General features: G+C 40.4%; 1 protein-coding gene across 3 annotated transcripts in view; it reads right to left on the reverse strand.

Moving 5' to 3' along the window:
- Positions 1–14,770, reverse strand: part of LOC124260204 (trichohyalin-like) — a 151,926-nt gene that overhangs the window by 23,870 nt on the left and 113,286 nt on the right. For all 3 annotated transcript variants that reach the window (XM_046694467.1, XM_046694466.1, XM_046694465.1), the window contains 3 exons: positions 12,803–12,961; positions 12,027–12,128; positions 9,879–10,061 (listed from right to left, as the gene is read on the reverse strand). In XM_046694467.1, coding sequence (XP_046550423.1) covers positions 9,879–10,061; positions 12,027–12,128; positions 12,803–12,961 — 444 coding nt within the window. The remainder of the gene's footprint in view (positions 1–9,878; positions 10,062–12,026; positions 12,129–12,802; positions 12,962–14,770) is intronic.

Consider the following 14,770-nt stretch of genomic DNA (forward strand, 5'->3'; position numbering starts at 1 on the left):
TAATCTAATCTAGGCAAAAAGACAGTTATCGCACCAATCTAATCTAGGCAAAAAGACATGTATTGCACTAATCTAAGGGATCGTTCATAATTTATGGCTAGGGGGGGTGATGATGATTTTTAAGGAGAAGCATGTACAATGTGAATGACCCCCCCCTAAAATTTGTGCACAAAGTAAGTGACCCCCAAGCATATCATGTACAACATCAATGACCCCCCTTTCCCATAATGTTTAAGCATTTTTTTTTAAATAACACACATGCACAAAATTGCTGCCCCAACATGTGTACAAAATTGCTGACCCCCCTACCTCCCCAGAACAAAATGGGTGACACCTCTTAAATCATCATCATCACCCCCCCTAGCCATAATTATATATTATGAATCTAGGCAGAGGTATACAAGCAGGTATGCAGCAACTGCTGTTCCAGGTACAAGTATATGGTTTAAACATATTTATTTCCAAAAGAGGAACCGGATTGGTAAACAAGCAGTATGGTGCTTATCTGAATACCGCTCCGAAATACAGATAAATTATAGATATAATAATCGTGCGGAGAAAAACATGATATTAACAAACGATAAACAATAGCTTTCTGGAAATGTAACAATCACAAACTGTAACATAGCCGCTTTTAACGTTAGAGCCATTAGTGTCGGAAAATACTTAATAGTAAGTGCAATTTCGTTTTACTATTACAACACAAATCTGCCTGACAATGAAAGAATGGATAGATTCTAATAATTCAAGATTACCTTTAGTAGATCCATGAGAGTGGCCGTATAGTATTGATTTGATGTCATATCCTTTAGTATAGAAGTGCATTTTATGTCTTATGTCAGTGTAATTAATGCACGAAAAGAAATAGTGAATTGGATCTTCGTAACAGTAGCCACAAGAACAAGAGGGATTTGAAGATATAAATCATTGATATTTATGTGCGTTTAAATCGCTGCAACCGAGCCTGAGGCATGAATGGATAATCTGACAGAATCTTGTTCCAAAGCTTAAATTGAAGTAATTTTGACTATTATTATTTGACTCATTAGTATATAGGCATGGCATTAGCATCAAACCCAGGTACAGGTAAACAGACAGGTATGTCTGTAGTGGGACTAAACACTGGTTGCATTCACACTCATCTTTACATGTCCGTGGGATGCAAGGCAAATGTCATTACAACAAACATTAATGCTATACATGCTTCCTACAAATCAATGACGAACAATGATTGAACTTCATTAACATGCTTTCTTCTGTCTATCTGAATGAGTGAATGAATTATTACCGATAAAACACAACTCTAATTTTGTTAATGGATCCAACTGGAACATACTCAGTTATCCAATGTAGTTTATCTTCTTTCTATGATGATTGTGACAATGGACCCAATCACCACTGTTGATTTATCTGGAAGCAACTTCCAGAAGCTTCTTCTGGAAGCAACATCGCTCAATCAATCACTCTGAGTCTACAAACTTGCCATGGAATTGTGTTCACTCGTGAGCTCAAAATCAGCAATCGGTTGAAACCTAACATATCTTACATTTGGGATTACACTTTCTCAGTCTGACCACATTCTAAATAGCATTGTATATTCAATTAAGAACTGTTTGGCAGAGCAGAAATTCAACTTGGCGCTACATTCAGTGTGAGTGAGTTTAGTTTTAGGCCACTTTTAGCAATATTCAAGCAATATCACAGCAGGGTACACCAGAAAAGGGCTTCACACAATGTACCCATGTGGGGAATTGAACCCGGGTCTTCAGTGTGACAGGTGAATGCTTTAACCACTAGGCCACCCCACTGCCCCGCACTACATTTAAGTTCAAAGCCTCATTTAACCAACCTCTTGAGGTTTCTAAATGAATCACAAGGCTGATATAAATGTCTTTTCAGCTGGAAATAATGTATTCTGAGCCGAAGAAGGGAAGCCATTAAGCTGCAAGAAGTTCCGGTTGTATTCAAAGGTCAAGACAAGTAATCCGGTGCTATCTTTGCTTCTTTCAGTCATTGGAGATGTGTAATTTGACTTGATGTCTATTTACAAATAAATCTGTTGGTGTATGGAGGTCATGGAGTGAGTGAGTGAGTTAGTAAGGTGAATGAGTGAGTAAAGTGAATGAGTGAGTGAGTGAGTGAGTGAGTGAGTGAGTGAGTGAGTGAGTGGATGCATGCATGCATGCATGCTTGGGTGCGTGCATGTGTGTGTGCTAGGGTGCATGCGGTTCTGCATGTGTGGGTGAATAGAGTGTCTATTGTCACTTTGAACAGATTTCCAGTTATACCACCATGTGTGGAGGGTAGGGGGAGGATAGGACGAGGATAGGATGAGGGTAGGACAACTGATGCAGGTATAATTTCTCTGACCCAATACAATGCAAACCACTAAAATCAGCGACAAATTAGGGCATCAAAAACCAACCAAGTTTATCATATTCCTTAATCATATTCCTTACATCAATTAATTATGAGGGAAAAAAGATGACAAATATCTTTGCTTTGATAAGGCCAGCAATATCCAAGTCCCCTAATACATGTGAAAACAAAGTATTCTCCTGTCCCCACCTATGAGCCAGCCACATGACCGTGGCCGTATATATCAGGTGTGTAATAAAACTCCTCGTACACCATACATCAGACTGACAGCATCAATAGCTCGAGTCAACACCACAGAGAAAGGCCAACCAAACAAAGACCACTTCATGTCTGAACAAATCTGCAGATTAGCTGACTACCAGTACAACACAGTTCCCACCCATAACCATTCCCAACACAGAATATGCAGGGTTTTACACGACGTGCAAAAGTGCATCCAGTATACACAAATGTAGAAAATTGACGCAGACAACAATTCACTGCATCCAGAGGGACACAATATTATTCAATGCACCCACAACACATCCATGGTTTTGCTAATTTTTTGGTTGTTTCTTTAAGAGCAGTAATGTGCATCATTTCACCCATCAGTCCACATGATCAATGATTCATTCCAGGCTTTAAAGAAATTATCAAAACATACAGTTCTCGACACTGTTACTTCACAGGACCCTCATATTATCTTCAAGGACCCCTAAAACTAATAATTGGGGGTTCCCGGGACTCCCATGTTTGTGAGTGAGTGAGTGAGTAATGTTTTACGCCGCTTTAAGCAATATTCCAACAATATCACGGCAGGGGACACCAGAAATGGGCTTCACATATTGTACCCATGTGGGGAATCGAACCCGGGTCTTCGGTGTGATGAGCGAACGCTGTAACCACCATGCTACCCCACCGCCCCCCCATGTTTGTGTGTCAAGGTAAAACACTGCAGTAAAATACTGGATCCCAATCCACAAAGCATGTGTAGAGTTACGACCTATACTTTATCTATGTAACTCTATACTTTATCATTGGCTTACGAATGGTGTAGTGCTATGAATGTTTGTGGAAAGGGTCCCTGCACAGCAGTGGAGTCTAAAATAGCTGCTTGCCTGCTGGGCAGTGGCTGCTAACATTTCTTTCAGGACAGGTGAAATGTATTCATACCTGCCCAGCTGTCTTGCATAAACCTTTGTCAATTTTTATGGTACATTTTGTCATAAGGTGTAGATTTATTAAGACTGAAATGTTAATTAAGAAAAAACTGGCAAATCATCACTGAAGTTATTTCTTCGTCATGTTAACATTATCTGGTTATTTGCTTCTGTGTTGAAACTTGTCAAGTTTTGAGAGTGATCGAGTGATTGCTTCCTGTTGGGAAATGAGCCAAATGCAGTAGAAAAAGTACAATTTGTTTGCATTAAACTCTATGGCATGTACAAGTGTGGCATGCTACTTGAACTTGGGAAGATCCGGGTTAGAATTGGTCTTCAGCAACATATGCTTGTTGTAAGAGGTGACTAACGGGATCGGGTGGTCAGGCTCACTGACTTGGTTGACACATGTCGTGACATGTCATCATAACTGTGTAGATTCGATGCTCATAGTCAGTGTAGGAAAGATGTGGAAAATCTAGCCTGTCCACAGGACTGGCAGGTCAAATCTTTTTACCAGTCCTGCCAAAATCTAGCCTGTCCTCCAAATATAAATAAAACACCTTCGGCAGTAAATATTCAAAAAGGTTATAATCATTATATATATGTCAATGGTTTGCTAAAATTGACCCGACATGAGGACGGACTAGATATTTTTTTAACCTGTCCTCCACAAAATTCATCCGTCTCGGATGTTGGGACGGGCTATCTTTCCTACACTGTCATAGTACCAATCACTGGATTGTCTGGTCCAAACTCAATTATTTACAGGCTGCCGCCATATAGCTGAATATTGCTGAGTGCAGGGTTAAGCAACAAAACAAAACTTTCAAGATGGACCAATATATCTAAATGCATCACCAGCATGCTTGGCTTGTTGGGAGTAAGAATTATTGAAGTAATGCACACACCATCCGGACAACAGCTCTGTTTACATAGCTACAACAACCCCTAATATGGCACTTGAACAAACTGCTATTTTGTGCAACATATCTCAACGGACCATCAAAATCCATTTCATTTTCAATTTGCAGATATTAACTTCATATAAAGTCTGTAACTGTATAATATTACTAAACAAAAAAGGTGAGGTGAGGTGAAATTGGGTTTAACGTCGTGCTTGAGAATATTTCGCTCATATGACGACGTGCATGCGTGTGTATGTGCGGCTGCTTGTACTAGCCCAGACTGAAGCTGGTTTTATAGTGCTAGCCCACTGAGATACCATGCCGCAGTGAAGCATGAATACCCCGCTGAGACACATTATACTGACTCTGAGCCGACCAGTCCTTGTTGTACCCATTAATGCCGAGCGCCAGGCGGGGACCAACAAGTACCATATTTTAACGTCTTTTGGTTTGACGCGGTTGGGAATCGAACTGGCGACCTTCCACTCTCCGGGCGGACGCTCTAACCACTACACCATGGACGGGGTCACTAAACAAAAGAAGGCCAAAATAATAATACATGTATATTCCCATAAACCTATTGAGGGCTACAGATAAGGGGCGTACAGGTGTAATGTACGCCTCAAAATCAATTATGTACCACATAATATAAGATTTCAAGCGTATCGTGTACGCACATAAATACCTTTGTATGTCTAACATTGTGCAAATGGAAATCTATTTCGGATAAATACTTGTCAAGTTTCTTTTGCGAAACACGATTTGACACATGAGGAATCCCTTGCGTTGCCATGCAACGATATGCGTCACTATTTTACGACTGGCTAAAAACTACACTGTTCCTATTTATATCCAGTCGGACCTGACATTTTGCACATCACACGGTCGCTCAGTAATTTCTCACGCATCTTCAAATACAAATACTGTACATGGTTGGAAATAGTGATCGATGAATCGTCCAGACAAACCACATCACCAACTCGCTCACACAAAAACATGTCAGTACTCCTTCAAAATTCTCAGTACACCTCCACTTGCAATATGATATGTAAGTACACTCGCACCCAAAAGTTATCTGTAGCCCTGCCTATCTTAACCTTGAATTGGCATCTTTGTTGTCTTATTACTTTTGTTGTTCTTACATGTACATATAAATGCTCTCTGCCTCATACTATTCATTCACCTGATGAAGGAGTATGGATATACTCCGAAACTTTGTGTTCCTCATAATAAGGAAGTTGATATCCACAAACTCTTTCCTCTTTAGGTGTATCACTTCTAAATGCCATTCAAAGACCTTAAAGGGGCAGTTGGGTAGCCCAGTGGTTAAAGCATTCACTTGTCATGCAGAAGACCTGGGTTCAATTCCTGACGTGTCAAATGTGTGAAGCCCATTTCTGGTGTCCCCTTCAGTCATACTGCAGGAATATTGCTAAAAGCGACGTAAACCCATACTCAGTCAGTCCTAACTTTTAAAGACATGAATATTGGTACGTCCGAACAGCAATCAATACTTCAAACTCCCCAACCAGCACAAAGCCACACAAACACATCTGTGTTACACACACACTGTCAATCTACAAACACAATAAAACACCGTGCGGAGTTTATTAACATCCGACCGGAACACAACGACATTCATGGCATCCACTGCAACCAGTCACTGATAACCATAATCCTCGAATACATCGAGGATATTACTAGCTGACCTTTCGTAGGGACACTGGATTCATTTGTTGAGAGTGTAATCTCCGTACAAAGACTTACAACTCTGGCTGTGTAGCAGAGTCTTCATACAGTGTACAACAAAGCCTGGGTATTAGAACTGCTCTTGTGGATATAGTTGATGACCATATGGTGTGGTGTATATTGAAATGCTTTTGTTAACCTACATACTGTCATTTGGAAAGTGACAGGGGCTGACTATTTCATACTGGGGTTTCGTATGGGGATTGGAGATTTTTCATCAACTGCTATAAAAAAAGACATTTTTAAAAATAAAACTAACTGCCTAAATATTTAAGAAAAAAAAATGTTGCAACAATTTTGTTCAACATGTCTCATCGAACCATAAAATCAATTTCAATTTCAGTTTGAAGATATTAACTTCATATAAAGTCTATAACTGTATAGAATTATTAAACAAAAGTAGGCCATAAAATATATTGCATACTCACAAAAACGTATTTATCTTAACCTTAAAGGTCACATGCAACCAAAAAATCAAACATAATTAAAACACAATTATCACTTATTCATGACATATAATATACATTGCTTGTTATGAAAAAACATATAAACAAAATTATAAGCGTACAATCGCAAATCAAAAGTGCAATATTGTGTACCTGGGTTTACTTCCCAAGAAACGAAGCATGCGGGATAGCAAACCCAGTCAGAGCGGGTGGGTGTGCACTCAAGTTTAACGGCTGGTTCATTTGCAGATGCCCTCACGGCTCATTGTGTGTGTATATATAGAGATGTTGGGTTTTGTAAATACATGCTCATTTTTGTGTATAACATTTTGCAATCAACAGACATCATAACATGTCATGTGTTCAAGTATCACACCTGCCTGTCTGTGTAATTACATAATGTGACAGAGACCAAACTCGGGCCATAAATCAATGCATTTTGTTTATGGTGTATAGCCTGATTGGTGTTAAGTTCAAATTGCATGTGGTCAGTGATCGCAGTTGTGTATTGAATATTGTCATTAGCAGACAGGCAGGCAGACACACAGGTGTCAATAAAACAAGACATTGAGTTTTGTCTGTGACAACGACATATCTATATCACAGTTAGAAATTCTGTCAAGCTAAATAATGACATTGCTTTTAAGTATCGAACTGAGAAAATGATCAGTAAGAAGAACGTGTGGTGAAATAGACAAATGAAATAATATAAACAGTTTATTTACTGTCATAACATATAAAAGCTTCGGCTTGTGAGATATCAACAAAACATTAGGAAAATAGCTCACACCAAAGCCTTCACCGAAAGTATTCACGGACAGCCCGCTTCCAAGTTGCGAGAACCTATTTCACTCTTGCAAGTGCTATGAGCGCAGCCCAGCTGTTGAAACCAGTTTTCCCCGAAAGTCGGAAGGAAAATTAGTGAATCGTTTGAACTCCGATTTCGCGCGTTTTTTTTCATCGCGTTATTTTTCAACTTTATAAGTTGAATTTGCATTTTTGATGATTTGTTTTGGTAAGTCCATACCAAAAGGTATCAGAATCTGCAAAGTTGTGTTTTACGCTGCATGTGACCTTTAAATCAGCATCTTTGTTGTCTTATTACTTGTTTTACATGTACATTTTGTTTTTGTGGCATAAAATTGTTGTCTTTTTAATAATACCTTTTTTTAAAGTTTAATTCAAGTTCAGTTAATTCCTGCGCATTCTGTCACATACGCAGCCTGCATGTTCAATGCATGCTCTCAGAGCTAGCCCTGCTACCATGTGCTTAATCCCTCAGTTGGAAACGGAGCGTTAGGATACCTTTTCCCCCAGCATCTATCACATCATTTGTTCAGGTAAGCGTTAATCATAGTAAGAAGAATATTATTACTTTCAATCATTTCCTGAAACCATTTCCCCTGGCTAACAACCCAGAATCTTCCATTACATCAGTTAGCTGGTTCCTGATGATTACTCACCAAGTGACAGTTTTCTATCAGTTCCATAACTTGTAAAAGACTTCACATGGTATAAACTATGAAACTGTGCAGCTACATACCATAAACAGTAATGAAAGCTGTTCCTTATTTGTCTGATTTGTGATAAAAGCTATAAATATGTGTACGGTGCACCATAACCTAGTATTTTTTGCCACAAATTGTGGCAACTTATATGACTGAAGCTCCCATGCTTAGTTCCTGATATGAAACATGCATCTATGGTATGTGAAACTATAACTGTGGGAGGAGTTTAGTACCTGGCCGCAATGTGAAACTATACTTGTGGGTTGAGTTTAGTACCTGGCCGCAATGTGAAACTATACTTGTGGGTGGAGTTTAGTACCTGGCGGCAATGTGAAACTATACTTGTGGGTGGAGTTTAGTACCTGGCCACAATGTGAAACTATAACTGTGGGTTGAGTTTAGTACCTGGCCACAATGTGAAACTATACTTGTGGGTGGAGTTTAGTACCCTGACAATGTGAAACTATACGTGTGGGTTGAGTTTTGTACCTGGCCACTTAATGTGAAACTATACTTGTGGGTGGAGTTTAGTACCTGGAAACAGCAATGTGAAAACTATACTTGTGGGTGGAGTTTAGTACCTGGCTGCAATGTGAAACTATACTTGTGGGTGGAGTTTAGTACCTGGCCAATGTGCAACTTGTGGGTGGAGAACCTGGCGCAATGTGAAACTATACTTGTGGGTGGAGTTTAGTACCTGACCGCAATGTGAAACCATACTTGTGGGTGGAGTTTAGTACCAGGCAGGCAATGTGAAACTATACTGTGCGGTGAGTTTAGTACCTGGCAGCGAATGTGAACTTATAACGTGTGGGTTGAGTTTTGTAATGGCCGCAATGTGAAACTATACTTGTGGGTGGAGTTTAGTACCATGGCAAGGTGGTGAAACAATTGTGAAAACTATACTTGTGGGTGGAGTTTAGTACCTGGCGGCAAGGTGAAAATATACTTGTGGGTGGAGTTTAATACCTTGCCGCAATGTGAAACTATACTTGTGGGTTGAGTTTAGTACCTGACCACAACGTGAAACTACACTTGTGGGTTGAGTTTAGTACCTGGCCGCAATGTGAAACTATACTTGTGGGTGGAGTTTAGTACCCGGTCGCAATGTGAAACTATACTTGTGCGTGGAGTTTAATACCTGGACGCAATGTGAAACTATACTTGTGGGTGGAGTTTAGTAACTGGCCGCAATGTGAAACTATACTTGTGGGTGGAGTTTAGTACCTGGCCGCAATGTGAAACTATACTTGTGGGTGGAGTTTAGTACCTGGCCGCAATGTGAAACTATACTTGTGGGTGGAGTTTAGTACCTGGCAGCAATGTGAAACTATACTTGTGGGTTGAGTTTAGTACCTGGCCACAATGTGAAACTTTACATGTGGGTTGAGTTTAGTTCCTGAGGAACTGGCCACAATGTGAAACTATAACAGTGTGAGGAGTTTAGTTCTCACATTCCTGAGGAACTGGCCACAATGTGAAACTATAACAGTGTGAGGAGTTTAGTTCTCACATTCCTGAGGAACTGGCCACAATGTGAAACTATAACAGTGTGAGGAGTTTAGTTCTCACATTCCTGAGGAACTGGCCACCATGTGAAACTATAACAGTGTGAGGAGTTTAGTTCTCACATTCCTGAGGAACTGGCCACAATGTGAAACTATAACAGTGTGAGGAGTTTAGTTCTCACATTCCTGAGGAACTGGCCATAATGTGAAACTATAACTGTGTGAAGAGTTCTGTACTCACATTCCTCAGGACCTGGACTTGTTGCAGGAGATCCTCCTTGAGTTGTCTCTCCCTTGCGACCTCCACTGTCAGCTCATTTAGCCTCTGCTTTGTTTCCATGGTGATGGCCTCCTTCTCACGACGCAAGAACCACTCCTTCTCAGTCTCCACAACCTGTCGCTCTCGTCCAACTGCATCTCGCACCTGCAGGAGGTGTTGTGAAGGAATAACGACTCACATAAATATTCTCCGATACTCCACACAATAAGCTCTGTCGAAGATATTTGGTGAATGCTACATTCATAACAAATCTACTTGAGGAACATAAATATTTCTCCGATACAGATTCTTGTACCGTTGTCACAATAAGCTCTGTCGTAAAAGATATTTAAAGAAGTTGTTATCCATAAAACTTGTTCCATACTATACATCTCAACTTCTAAAATGCCACTCAAACAAATCTACTTGGTTGACCATTTTGATGATCAGGCTTTTGTTACCTTAAAGATGAGAAACAGAATATTTATCATTACCTTCTTTAAGAGACAAATGTTTTTTTTCTTAAAATGAGGATCCAGAAAATGTATATTTTCTTGGGGATATACAGCCTTGTCAGTGAATAATTGTTTTTATTGTTTAAACAAAAGTATTTGGGGGCAAAATACTTTTCCAGAGTTTTCTGGGAAAAATGCTTGATGCAGTACATCTGGCATCCTCGATAATCTACAGGGTATACGTTCCGATCAATCTCCACTATACCCTGGATGCATCTACGGCTCAAGCCGATGATTTTATTACCTCCCTTTGCTGGCTCCGCATTTTCACGGTAGCCAATCAGATAAGCCATCGTTACAACCGAGCTTGACAGTGTCAACAAAGATAGCGGTCACAGCCGCAAAAGTTTGTTCACAGTGCGACTCAGATTTGAGAAGAAAACATACAGACAAATTTAAACGTCTGAAATCATAAAAAATATATGCAAGAACTCCTTCTACCTCTTTCAGAGTACCTCTGCATCAATATATTATTGTGTTGCCAAGTTTACTCGGTAAGATAATTCAAAAAGCGAACGTGAGTTGTGATTGGTACGCTCAACTTCCCAGCGTAGACACCTGATTGGATAAAAAGCCAGCAAGGGGAGGTAATAAAATCATCGGCTCGAGACGTAGATGCATCCAGGGAATAGTGGAGATTTATCAGAACGTATACCCTGGAGATTATCGAGGATGTACATCTGGAGGATAAGATGTATCTTTGTAGTGAGTGGGCATGGTTTTGCCACGTTGCTTTTAGCAATTATCCAGCAATATGAAGGTGGGGGACACCAGGCAAAAGCTTAACATATGGTACCAATGTGGGGAATAAAACCCGGGTCTTTGGCATGATAAGCAAACACTTTTACAACTAGGATAAGCCATCACCCTCTATCTATGAATCTGAGAAAATGTACAATATTTTTACAGACTGTGAAAGAGTGAGTGAGTTTGGGTTTACTTCACTTTTAGCAATATTCCAGCAACATCAGAGCGGGAGCCACCAGACATGGGATTCACATATTGTACCCTGTGGGGTATCAGGCCCTGGTATCCAGCATGACGAGCTTTAACCACTAAGCTACCCCATAAACCCCTTTATTTTTGTGTTTGAGGAATATATACAATATATTTAAAGGTGAGGTGAGGTGAAATTGGGTTTAACGTCATGCTTGAGAATATTTGGCTCATATTTGGCGGCGTGCATATGTGTGTATGTCGTCTGTACGCCCAGACTGCTGGTGTATGTGTATAAAGATATCGTCTGCTTGTACTAGCCCAGACTGAAGCTGGTTTTATAGTGCTAGCCCACTGAGATATCATGACCTGCGGGGATGAAGCATGAATACCCCAGTCAGACACATTATACTGACTAAATGTAGCCCTTAGTCCTTGTTGTATTCCCCATTAATGCCGATGCTGGTGTATTGTAAAACAGCCAGTGACATTAAAGTACCAGTAAATGATATCTTTTAGCGTAACAAAACTTTGGTTCACATGACATTTGCAGTCAGAATTTGGATCGAATTCATCTGCGATTTTCGCCTGACATCTCTAACCACTACACCATATAGTGAGGCGTCTAAACTTTTGATGGTCTATATATTTAAAGACACCCAAGGAAGAAGTTCCTCACCTGCATGGTTATCTCCTCCTGGACTTTCACCTCCGTCTGCTGTCTCTCCTCCTCCAGGCCCTTGATGAGATCCTGCAGACGACACACCTCCTCATTCTTCTCCTGGAGGAACACACAGCATAAGGCACTTTGGAACGATGACAAACCTCATTGCTAAAACTTAGGCACACCAATATCTCCAGCAATGGTTATTACAGTATGAAGTATGGGTGTGTTTGGCGGTGGCTCGGTGGAGGGATGTGTGATGATGAGTTTTATGGAGTAGCATGTACAATGTGAATGTCACCCCCCTTTACATTTATGTACAAATTAAGTGACCCACCCTGCATGTCACATACAAAATCAATGAATGAGTGAAAATCATCATCATCCCCCTAGCCATAAATTATGAAAGACCCCTTAGGCCTTTTTTTTATTACTTTTAATTTATTACAGATCCGCCAACCTGTATGTGAAGGAAGTGGGGAAAAACAAAAAATTGTTATCACATATTTTTTTTGCCATTATATGCCGCCAACCTGATAAAAACAAAGAAAGTGAAAAAAAAATAACAAAAAAATCAAATTATACCTTACAAATATTCCCTGGAACAGAGTGGAACAGTGGAACAGAGACAGGTAATGCCACAGGCTGGCATGATGCACCTGGCACACATGGTATACTAAAAATTTCCATAAACCATATAATTAAAAAACAAAGGGCATTGTATAAACTGATTTGACTGAGTTCTAATGTAGCTTCTTCCTCAGCCACAGGGGATGCAGAGTTCAACTCACAGCCAACAAGGTGGAGTGTTCGGCCATGAGGACCGTTATCCGCTTGTCGGCTCTGGTGGAAGCATCTCTCTTCTCCTCCTCCATCTCCGCCCGGCACAACTCCAACGCCTGCTGCTTCTCCAGGAACATCGTCTCCCGCAGTTTCATAATCGCACAGTCCTACAGAACAACATCGAGAGTGTGTGAGTAAACTCTTACCATCAATGTATTCCTTCATCATTATGCCAGGGACCCCAAATTGGGCTGTACACATATTAACCACTTGGGGAGTCAAACCCTTGCAGTTGCCATGACAAGGATTTAACCACTAGGCTAAGTTACACACAGTTTGGGACAATAGGATACCATAAACTACAGATACCTTTAATATCACAGTAACAGTCTGTTTGCTGCAGTATAACACTTCAATTTACTGGTATGTCTCAAGTATAGAAATAGGCTTAAATGAACTACAGATACCTTAAGTCACAGTAACAGTAGTGTAGTGTAGTGTAGTGTAGTGTAGTGTAGTGTCTGTAGAAATTCCAGTGAAGTGTAGTGTCAGTGTAGTGTAGTGTAAAGTGTTAGTGTAGTGTAGTGTGTAGTGTATATATGTAGGTGTAGTGAGTGAGTGAGTGAGTGAGTGAGTGATTGTTGCATCAGCAATATTCAATGGTGGCTTGTAAATAATGGACACTCTCCTACCCAGAGTTCCATGCGGCAAGCCAGCATAGTACCTCTGCCACAGGCCAGAAAATGTGATTCGTCACATCTTGCAATGTCCATTCAATATAATGTACAGATTTCTTTTACTCTTAAATTTTTATGAGTATACACATCTAACTAAACATCTTTAATAGAATGGTTCAGTTTCACTGCTCCACATGCTGTCATCGAAGCTGACGGAGAGCAAACGATGCAGCCAGTTTGATGTCTAAATATGTACATAGACCTAACTGTTGTAGTTGTGGAAGAATATATATGTAACAATGTAAAACATTATGAAGAGAGCGCCAAAAAGCTTTCGTGAGTCCAGTCTCTTCTTATTATGAATATGCGTATTTGTTTACAAACAAGAGAAAAGTCCGGTCACGTGATATGCAAATTAGCCTGTTGCAGTGATGTTATGTTAGTCATCACTGGACCGGAGTGTGAATAATGGAGTCCTGGTAAATCAGAGAGCTCGAGGGGTGGTGGGGTAGCCTAGTGGTTAAAGCGTTTACTCTTCACACCGAAGATCCGGGCTTGAGTCTCCACATAAGTAAAATGTGTGAAGCCCGTTTTTGGTGTCCCCCGCCATGATATTGCTGGAATATTGCTAAAACGGTATAAAACCAAACTCGCTCACTCAGAGAGATATAAGCAAATATAGCAACTATCCAATGCATCAGGCAAGGCATCACACAATCAGTAAAGCCAAAGAGGCGGTAGACCATTCATTGGTAGTCTAGCAGCTGGCATCAGGTACTTTGAGGGAAGGGAGGTAAAGAGTGAGTGAGTAAGTTAGTTTTATGCCGCACTCAGCAATATTCCAGCTATATGGCAGCAGTCAGTAAATAATCGATTCTGGACCAGACAATCCAGTGATCAACATTATAAGCATTGATCTACACAATTGGGATATGATGACATATGTCAACCAAGTCAGCAAGTCTCACCACCCGATCCCGTTAGTCACCGTGTCTTATGACAGGCATGGGTTGGTGAAGACCAATCCTAACCCAGATCTTCACGAGTGGGAGGTAAAGAAGGGTTCAGATTCAGGGCCTAGATTTTCGAAGCTCTCTTAGCGCTAAGATAGTCATAAGTTAATGTTAATGTATGGCACTTACGACTATCTTAGCGCTAAGAGAGCTTCGAAAATCTAGTATAGCATTTATAAAGCAAATGCATGTGCGTGCCTGCTTGTGCTAACCTGGATTAATGTTAGTTTTTATACAGCTAGACAACTGAAATACCATGTCCCTCAAAATGAAGCAAGCTGTAAAA

Source organism: Haliotis rubra, unplaced genomic scaffold, assembly GCF_003918875.1.
Source record: "Haliotis rubra isolate DU_JTF1 unplaced genomic scaffold, ASM391887v1 Scf754, whole genome shotgun sequence".
NCBI classification, from domain to species: domain Eukaryota; kingdom Metazoa; phylum Mollusca; class Gastropoda; order Lepetellida; family Haliotidae; genus Haliotis; species Haliotis rubra.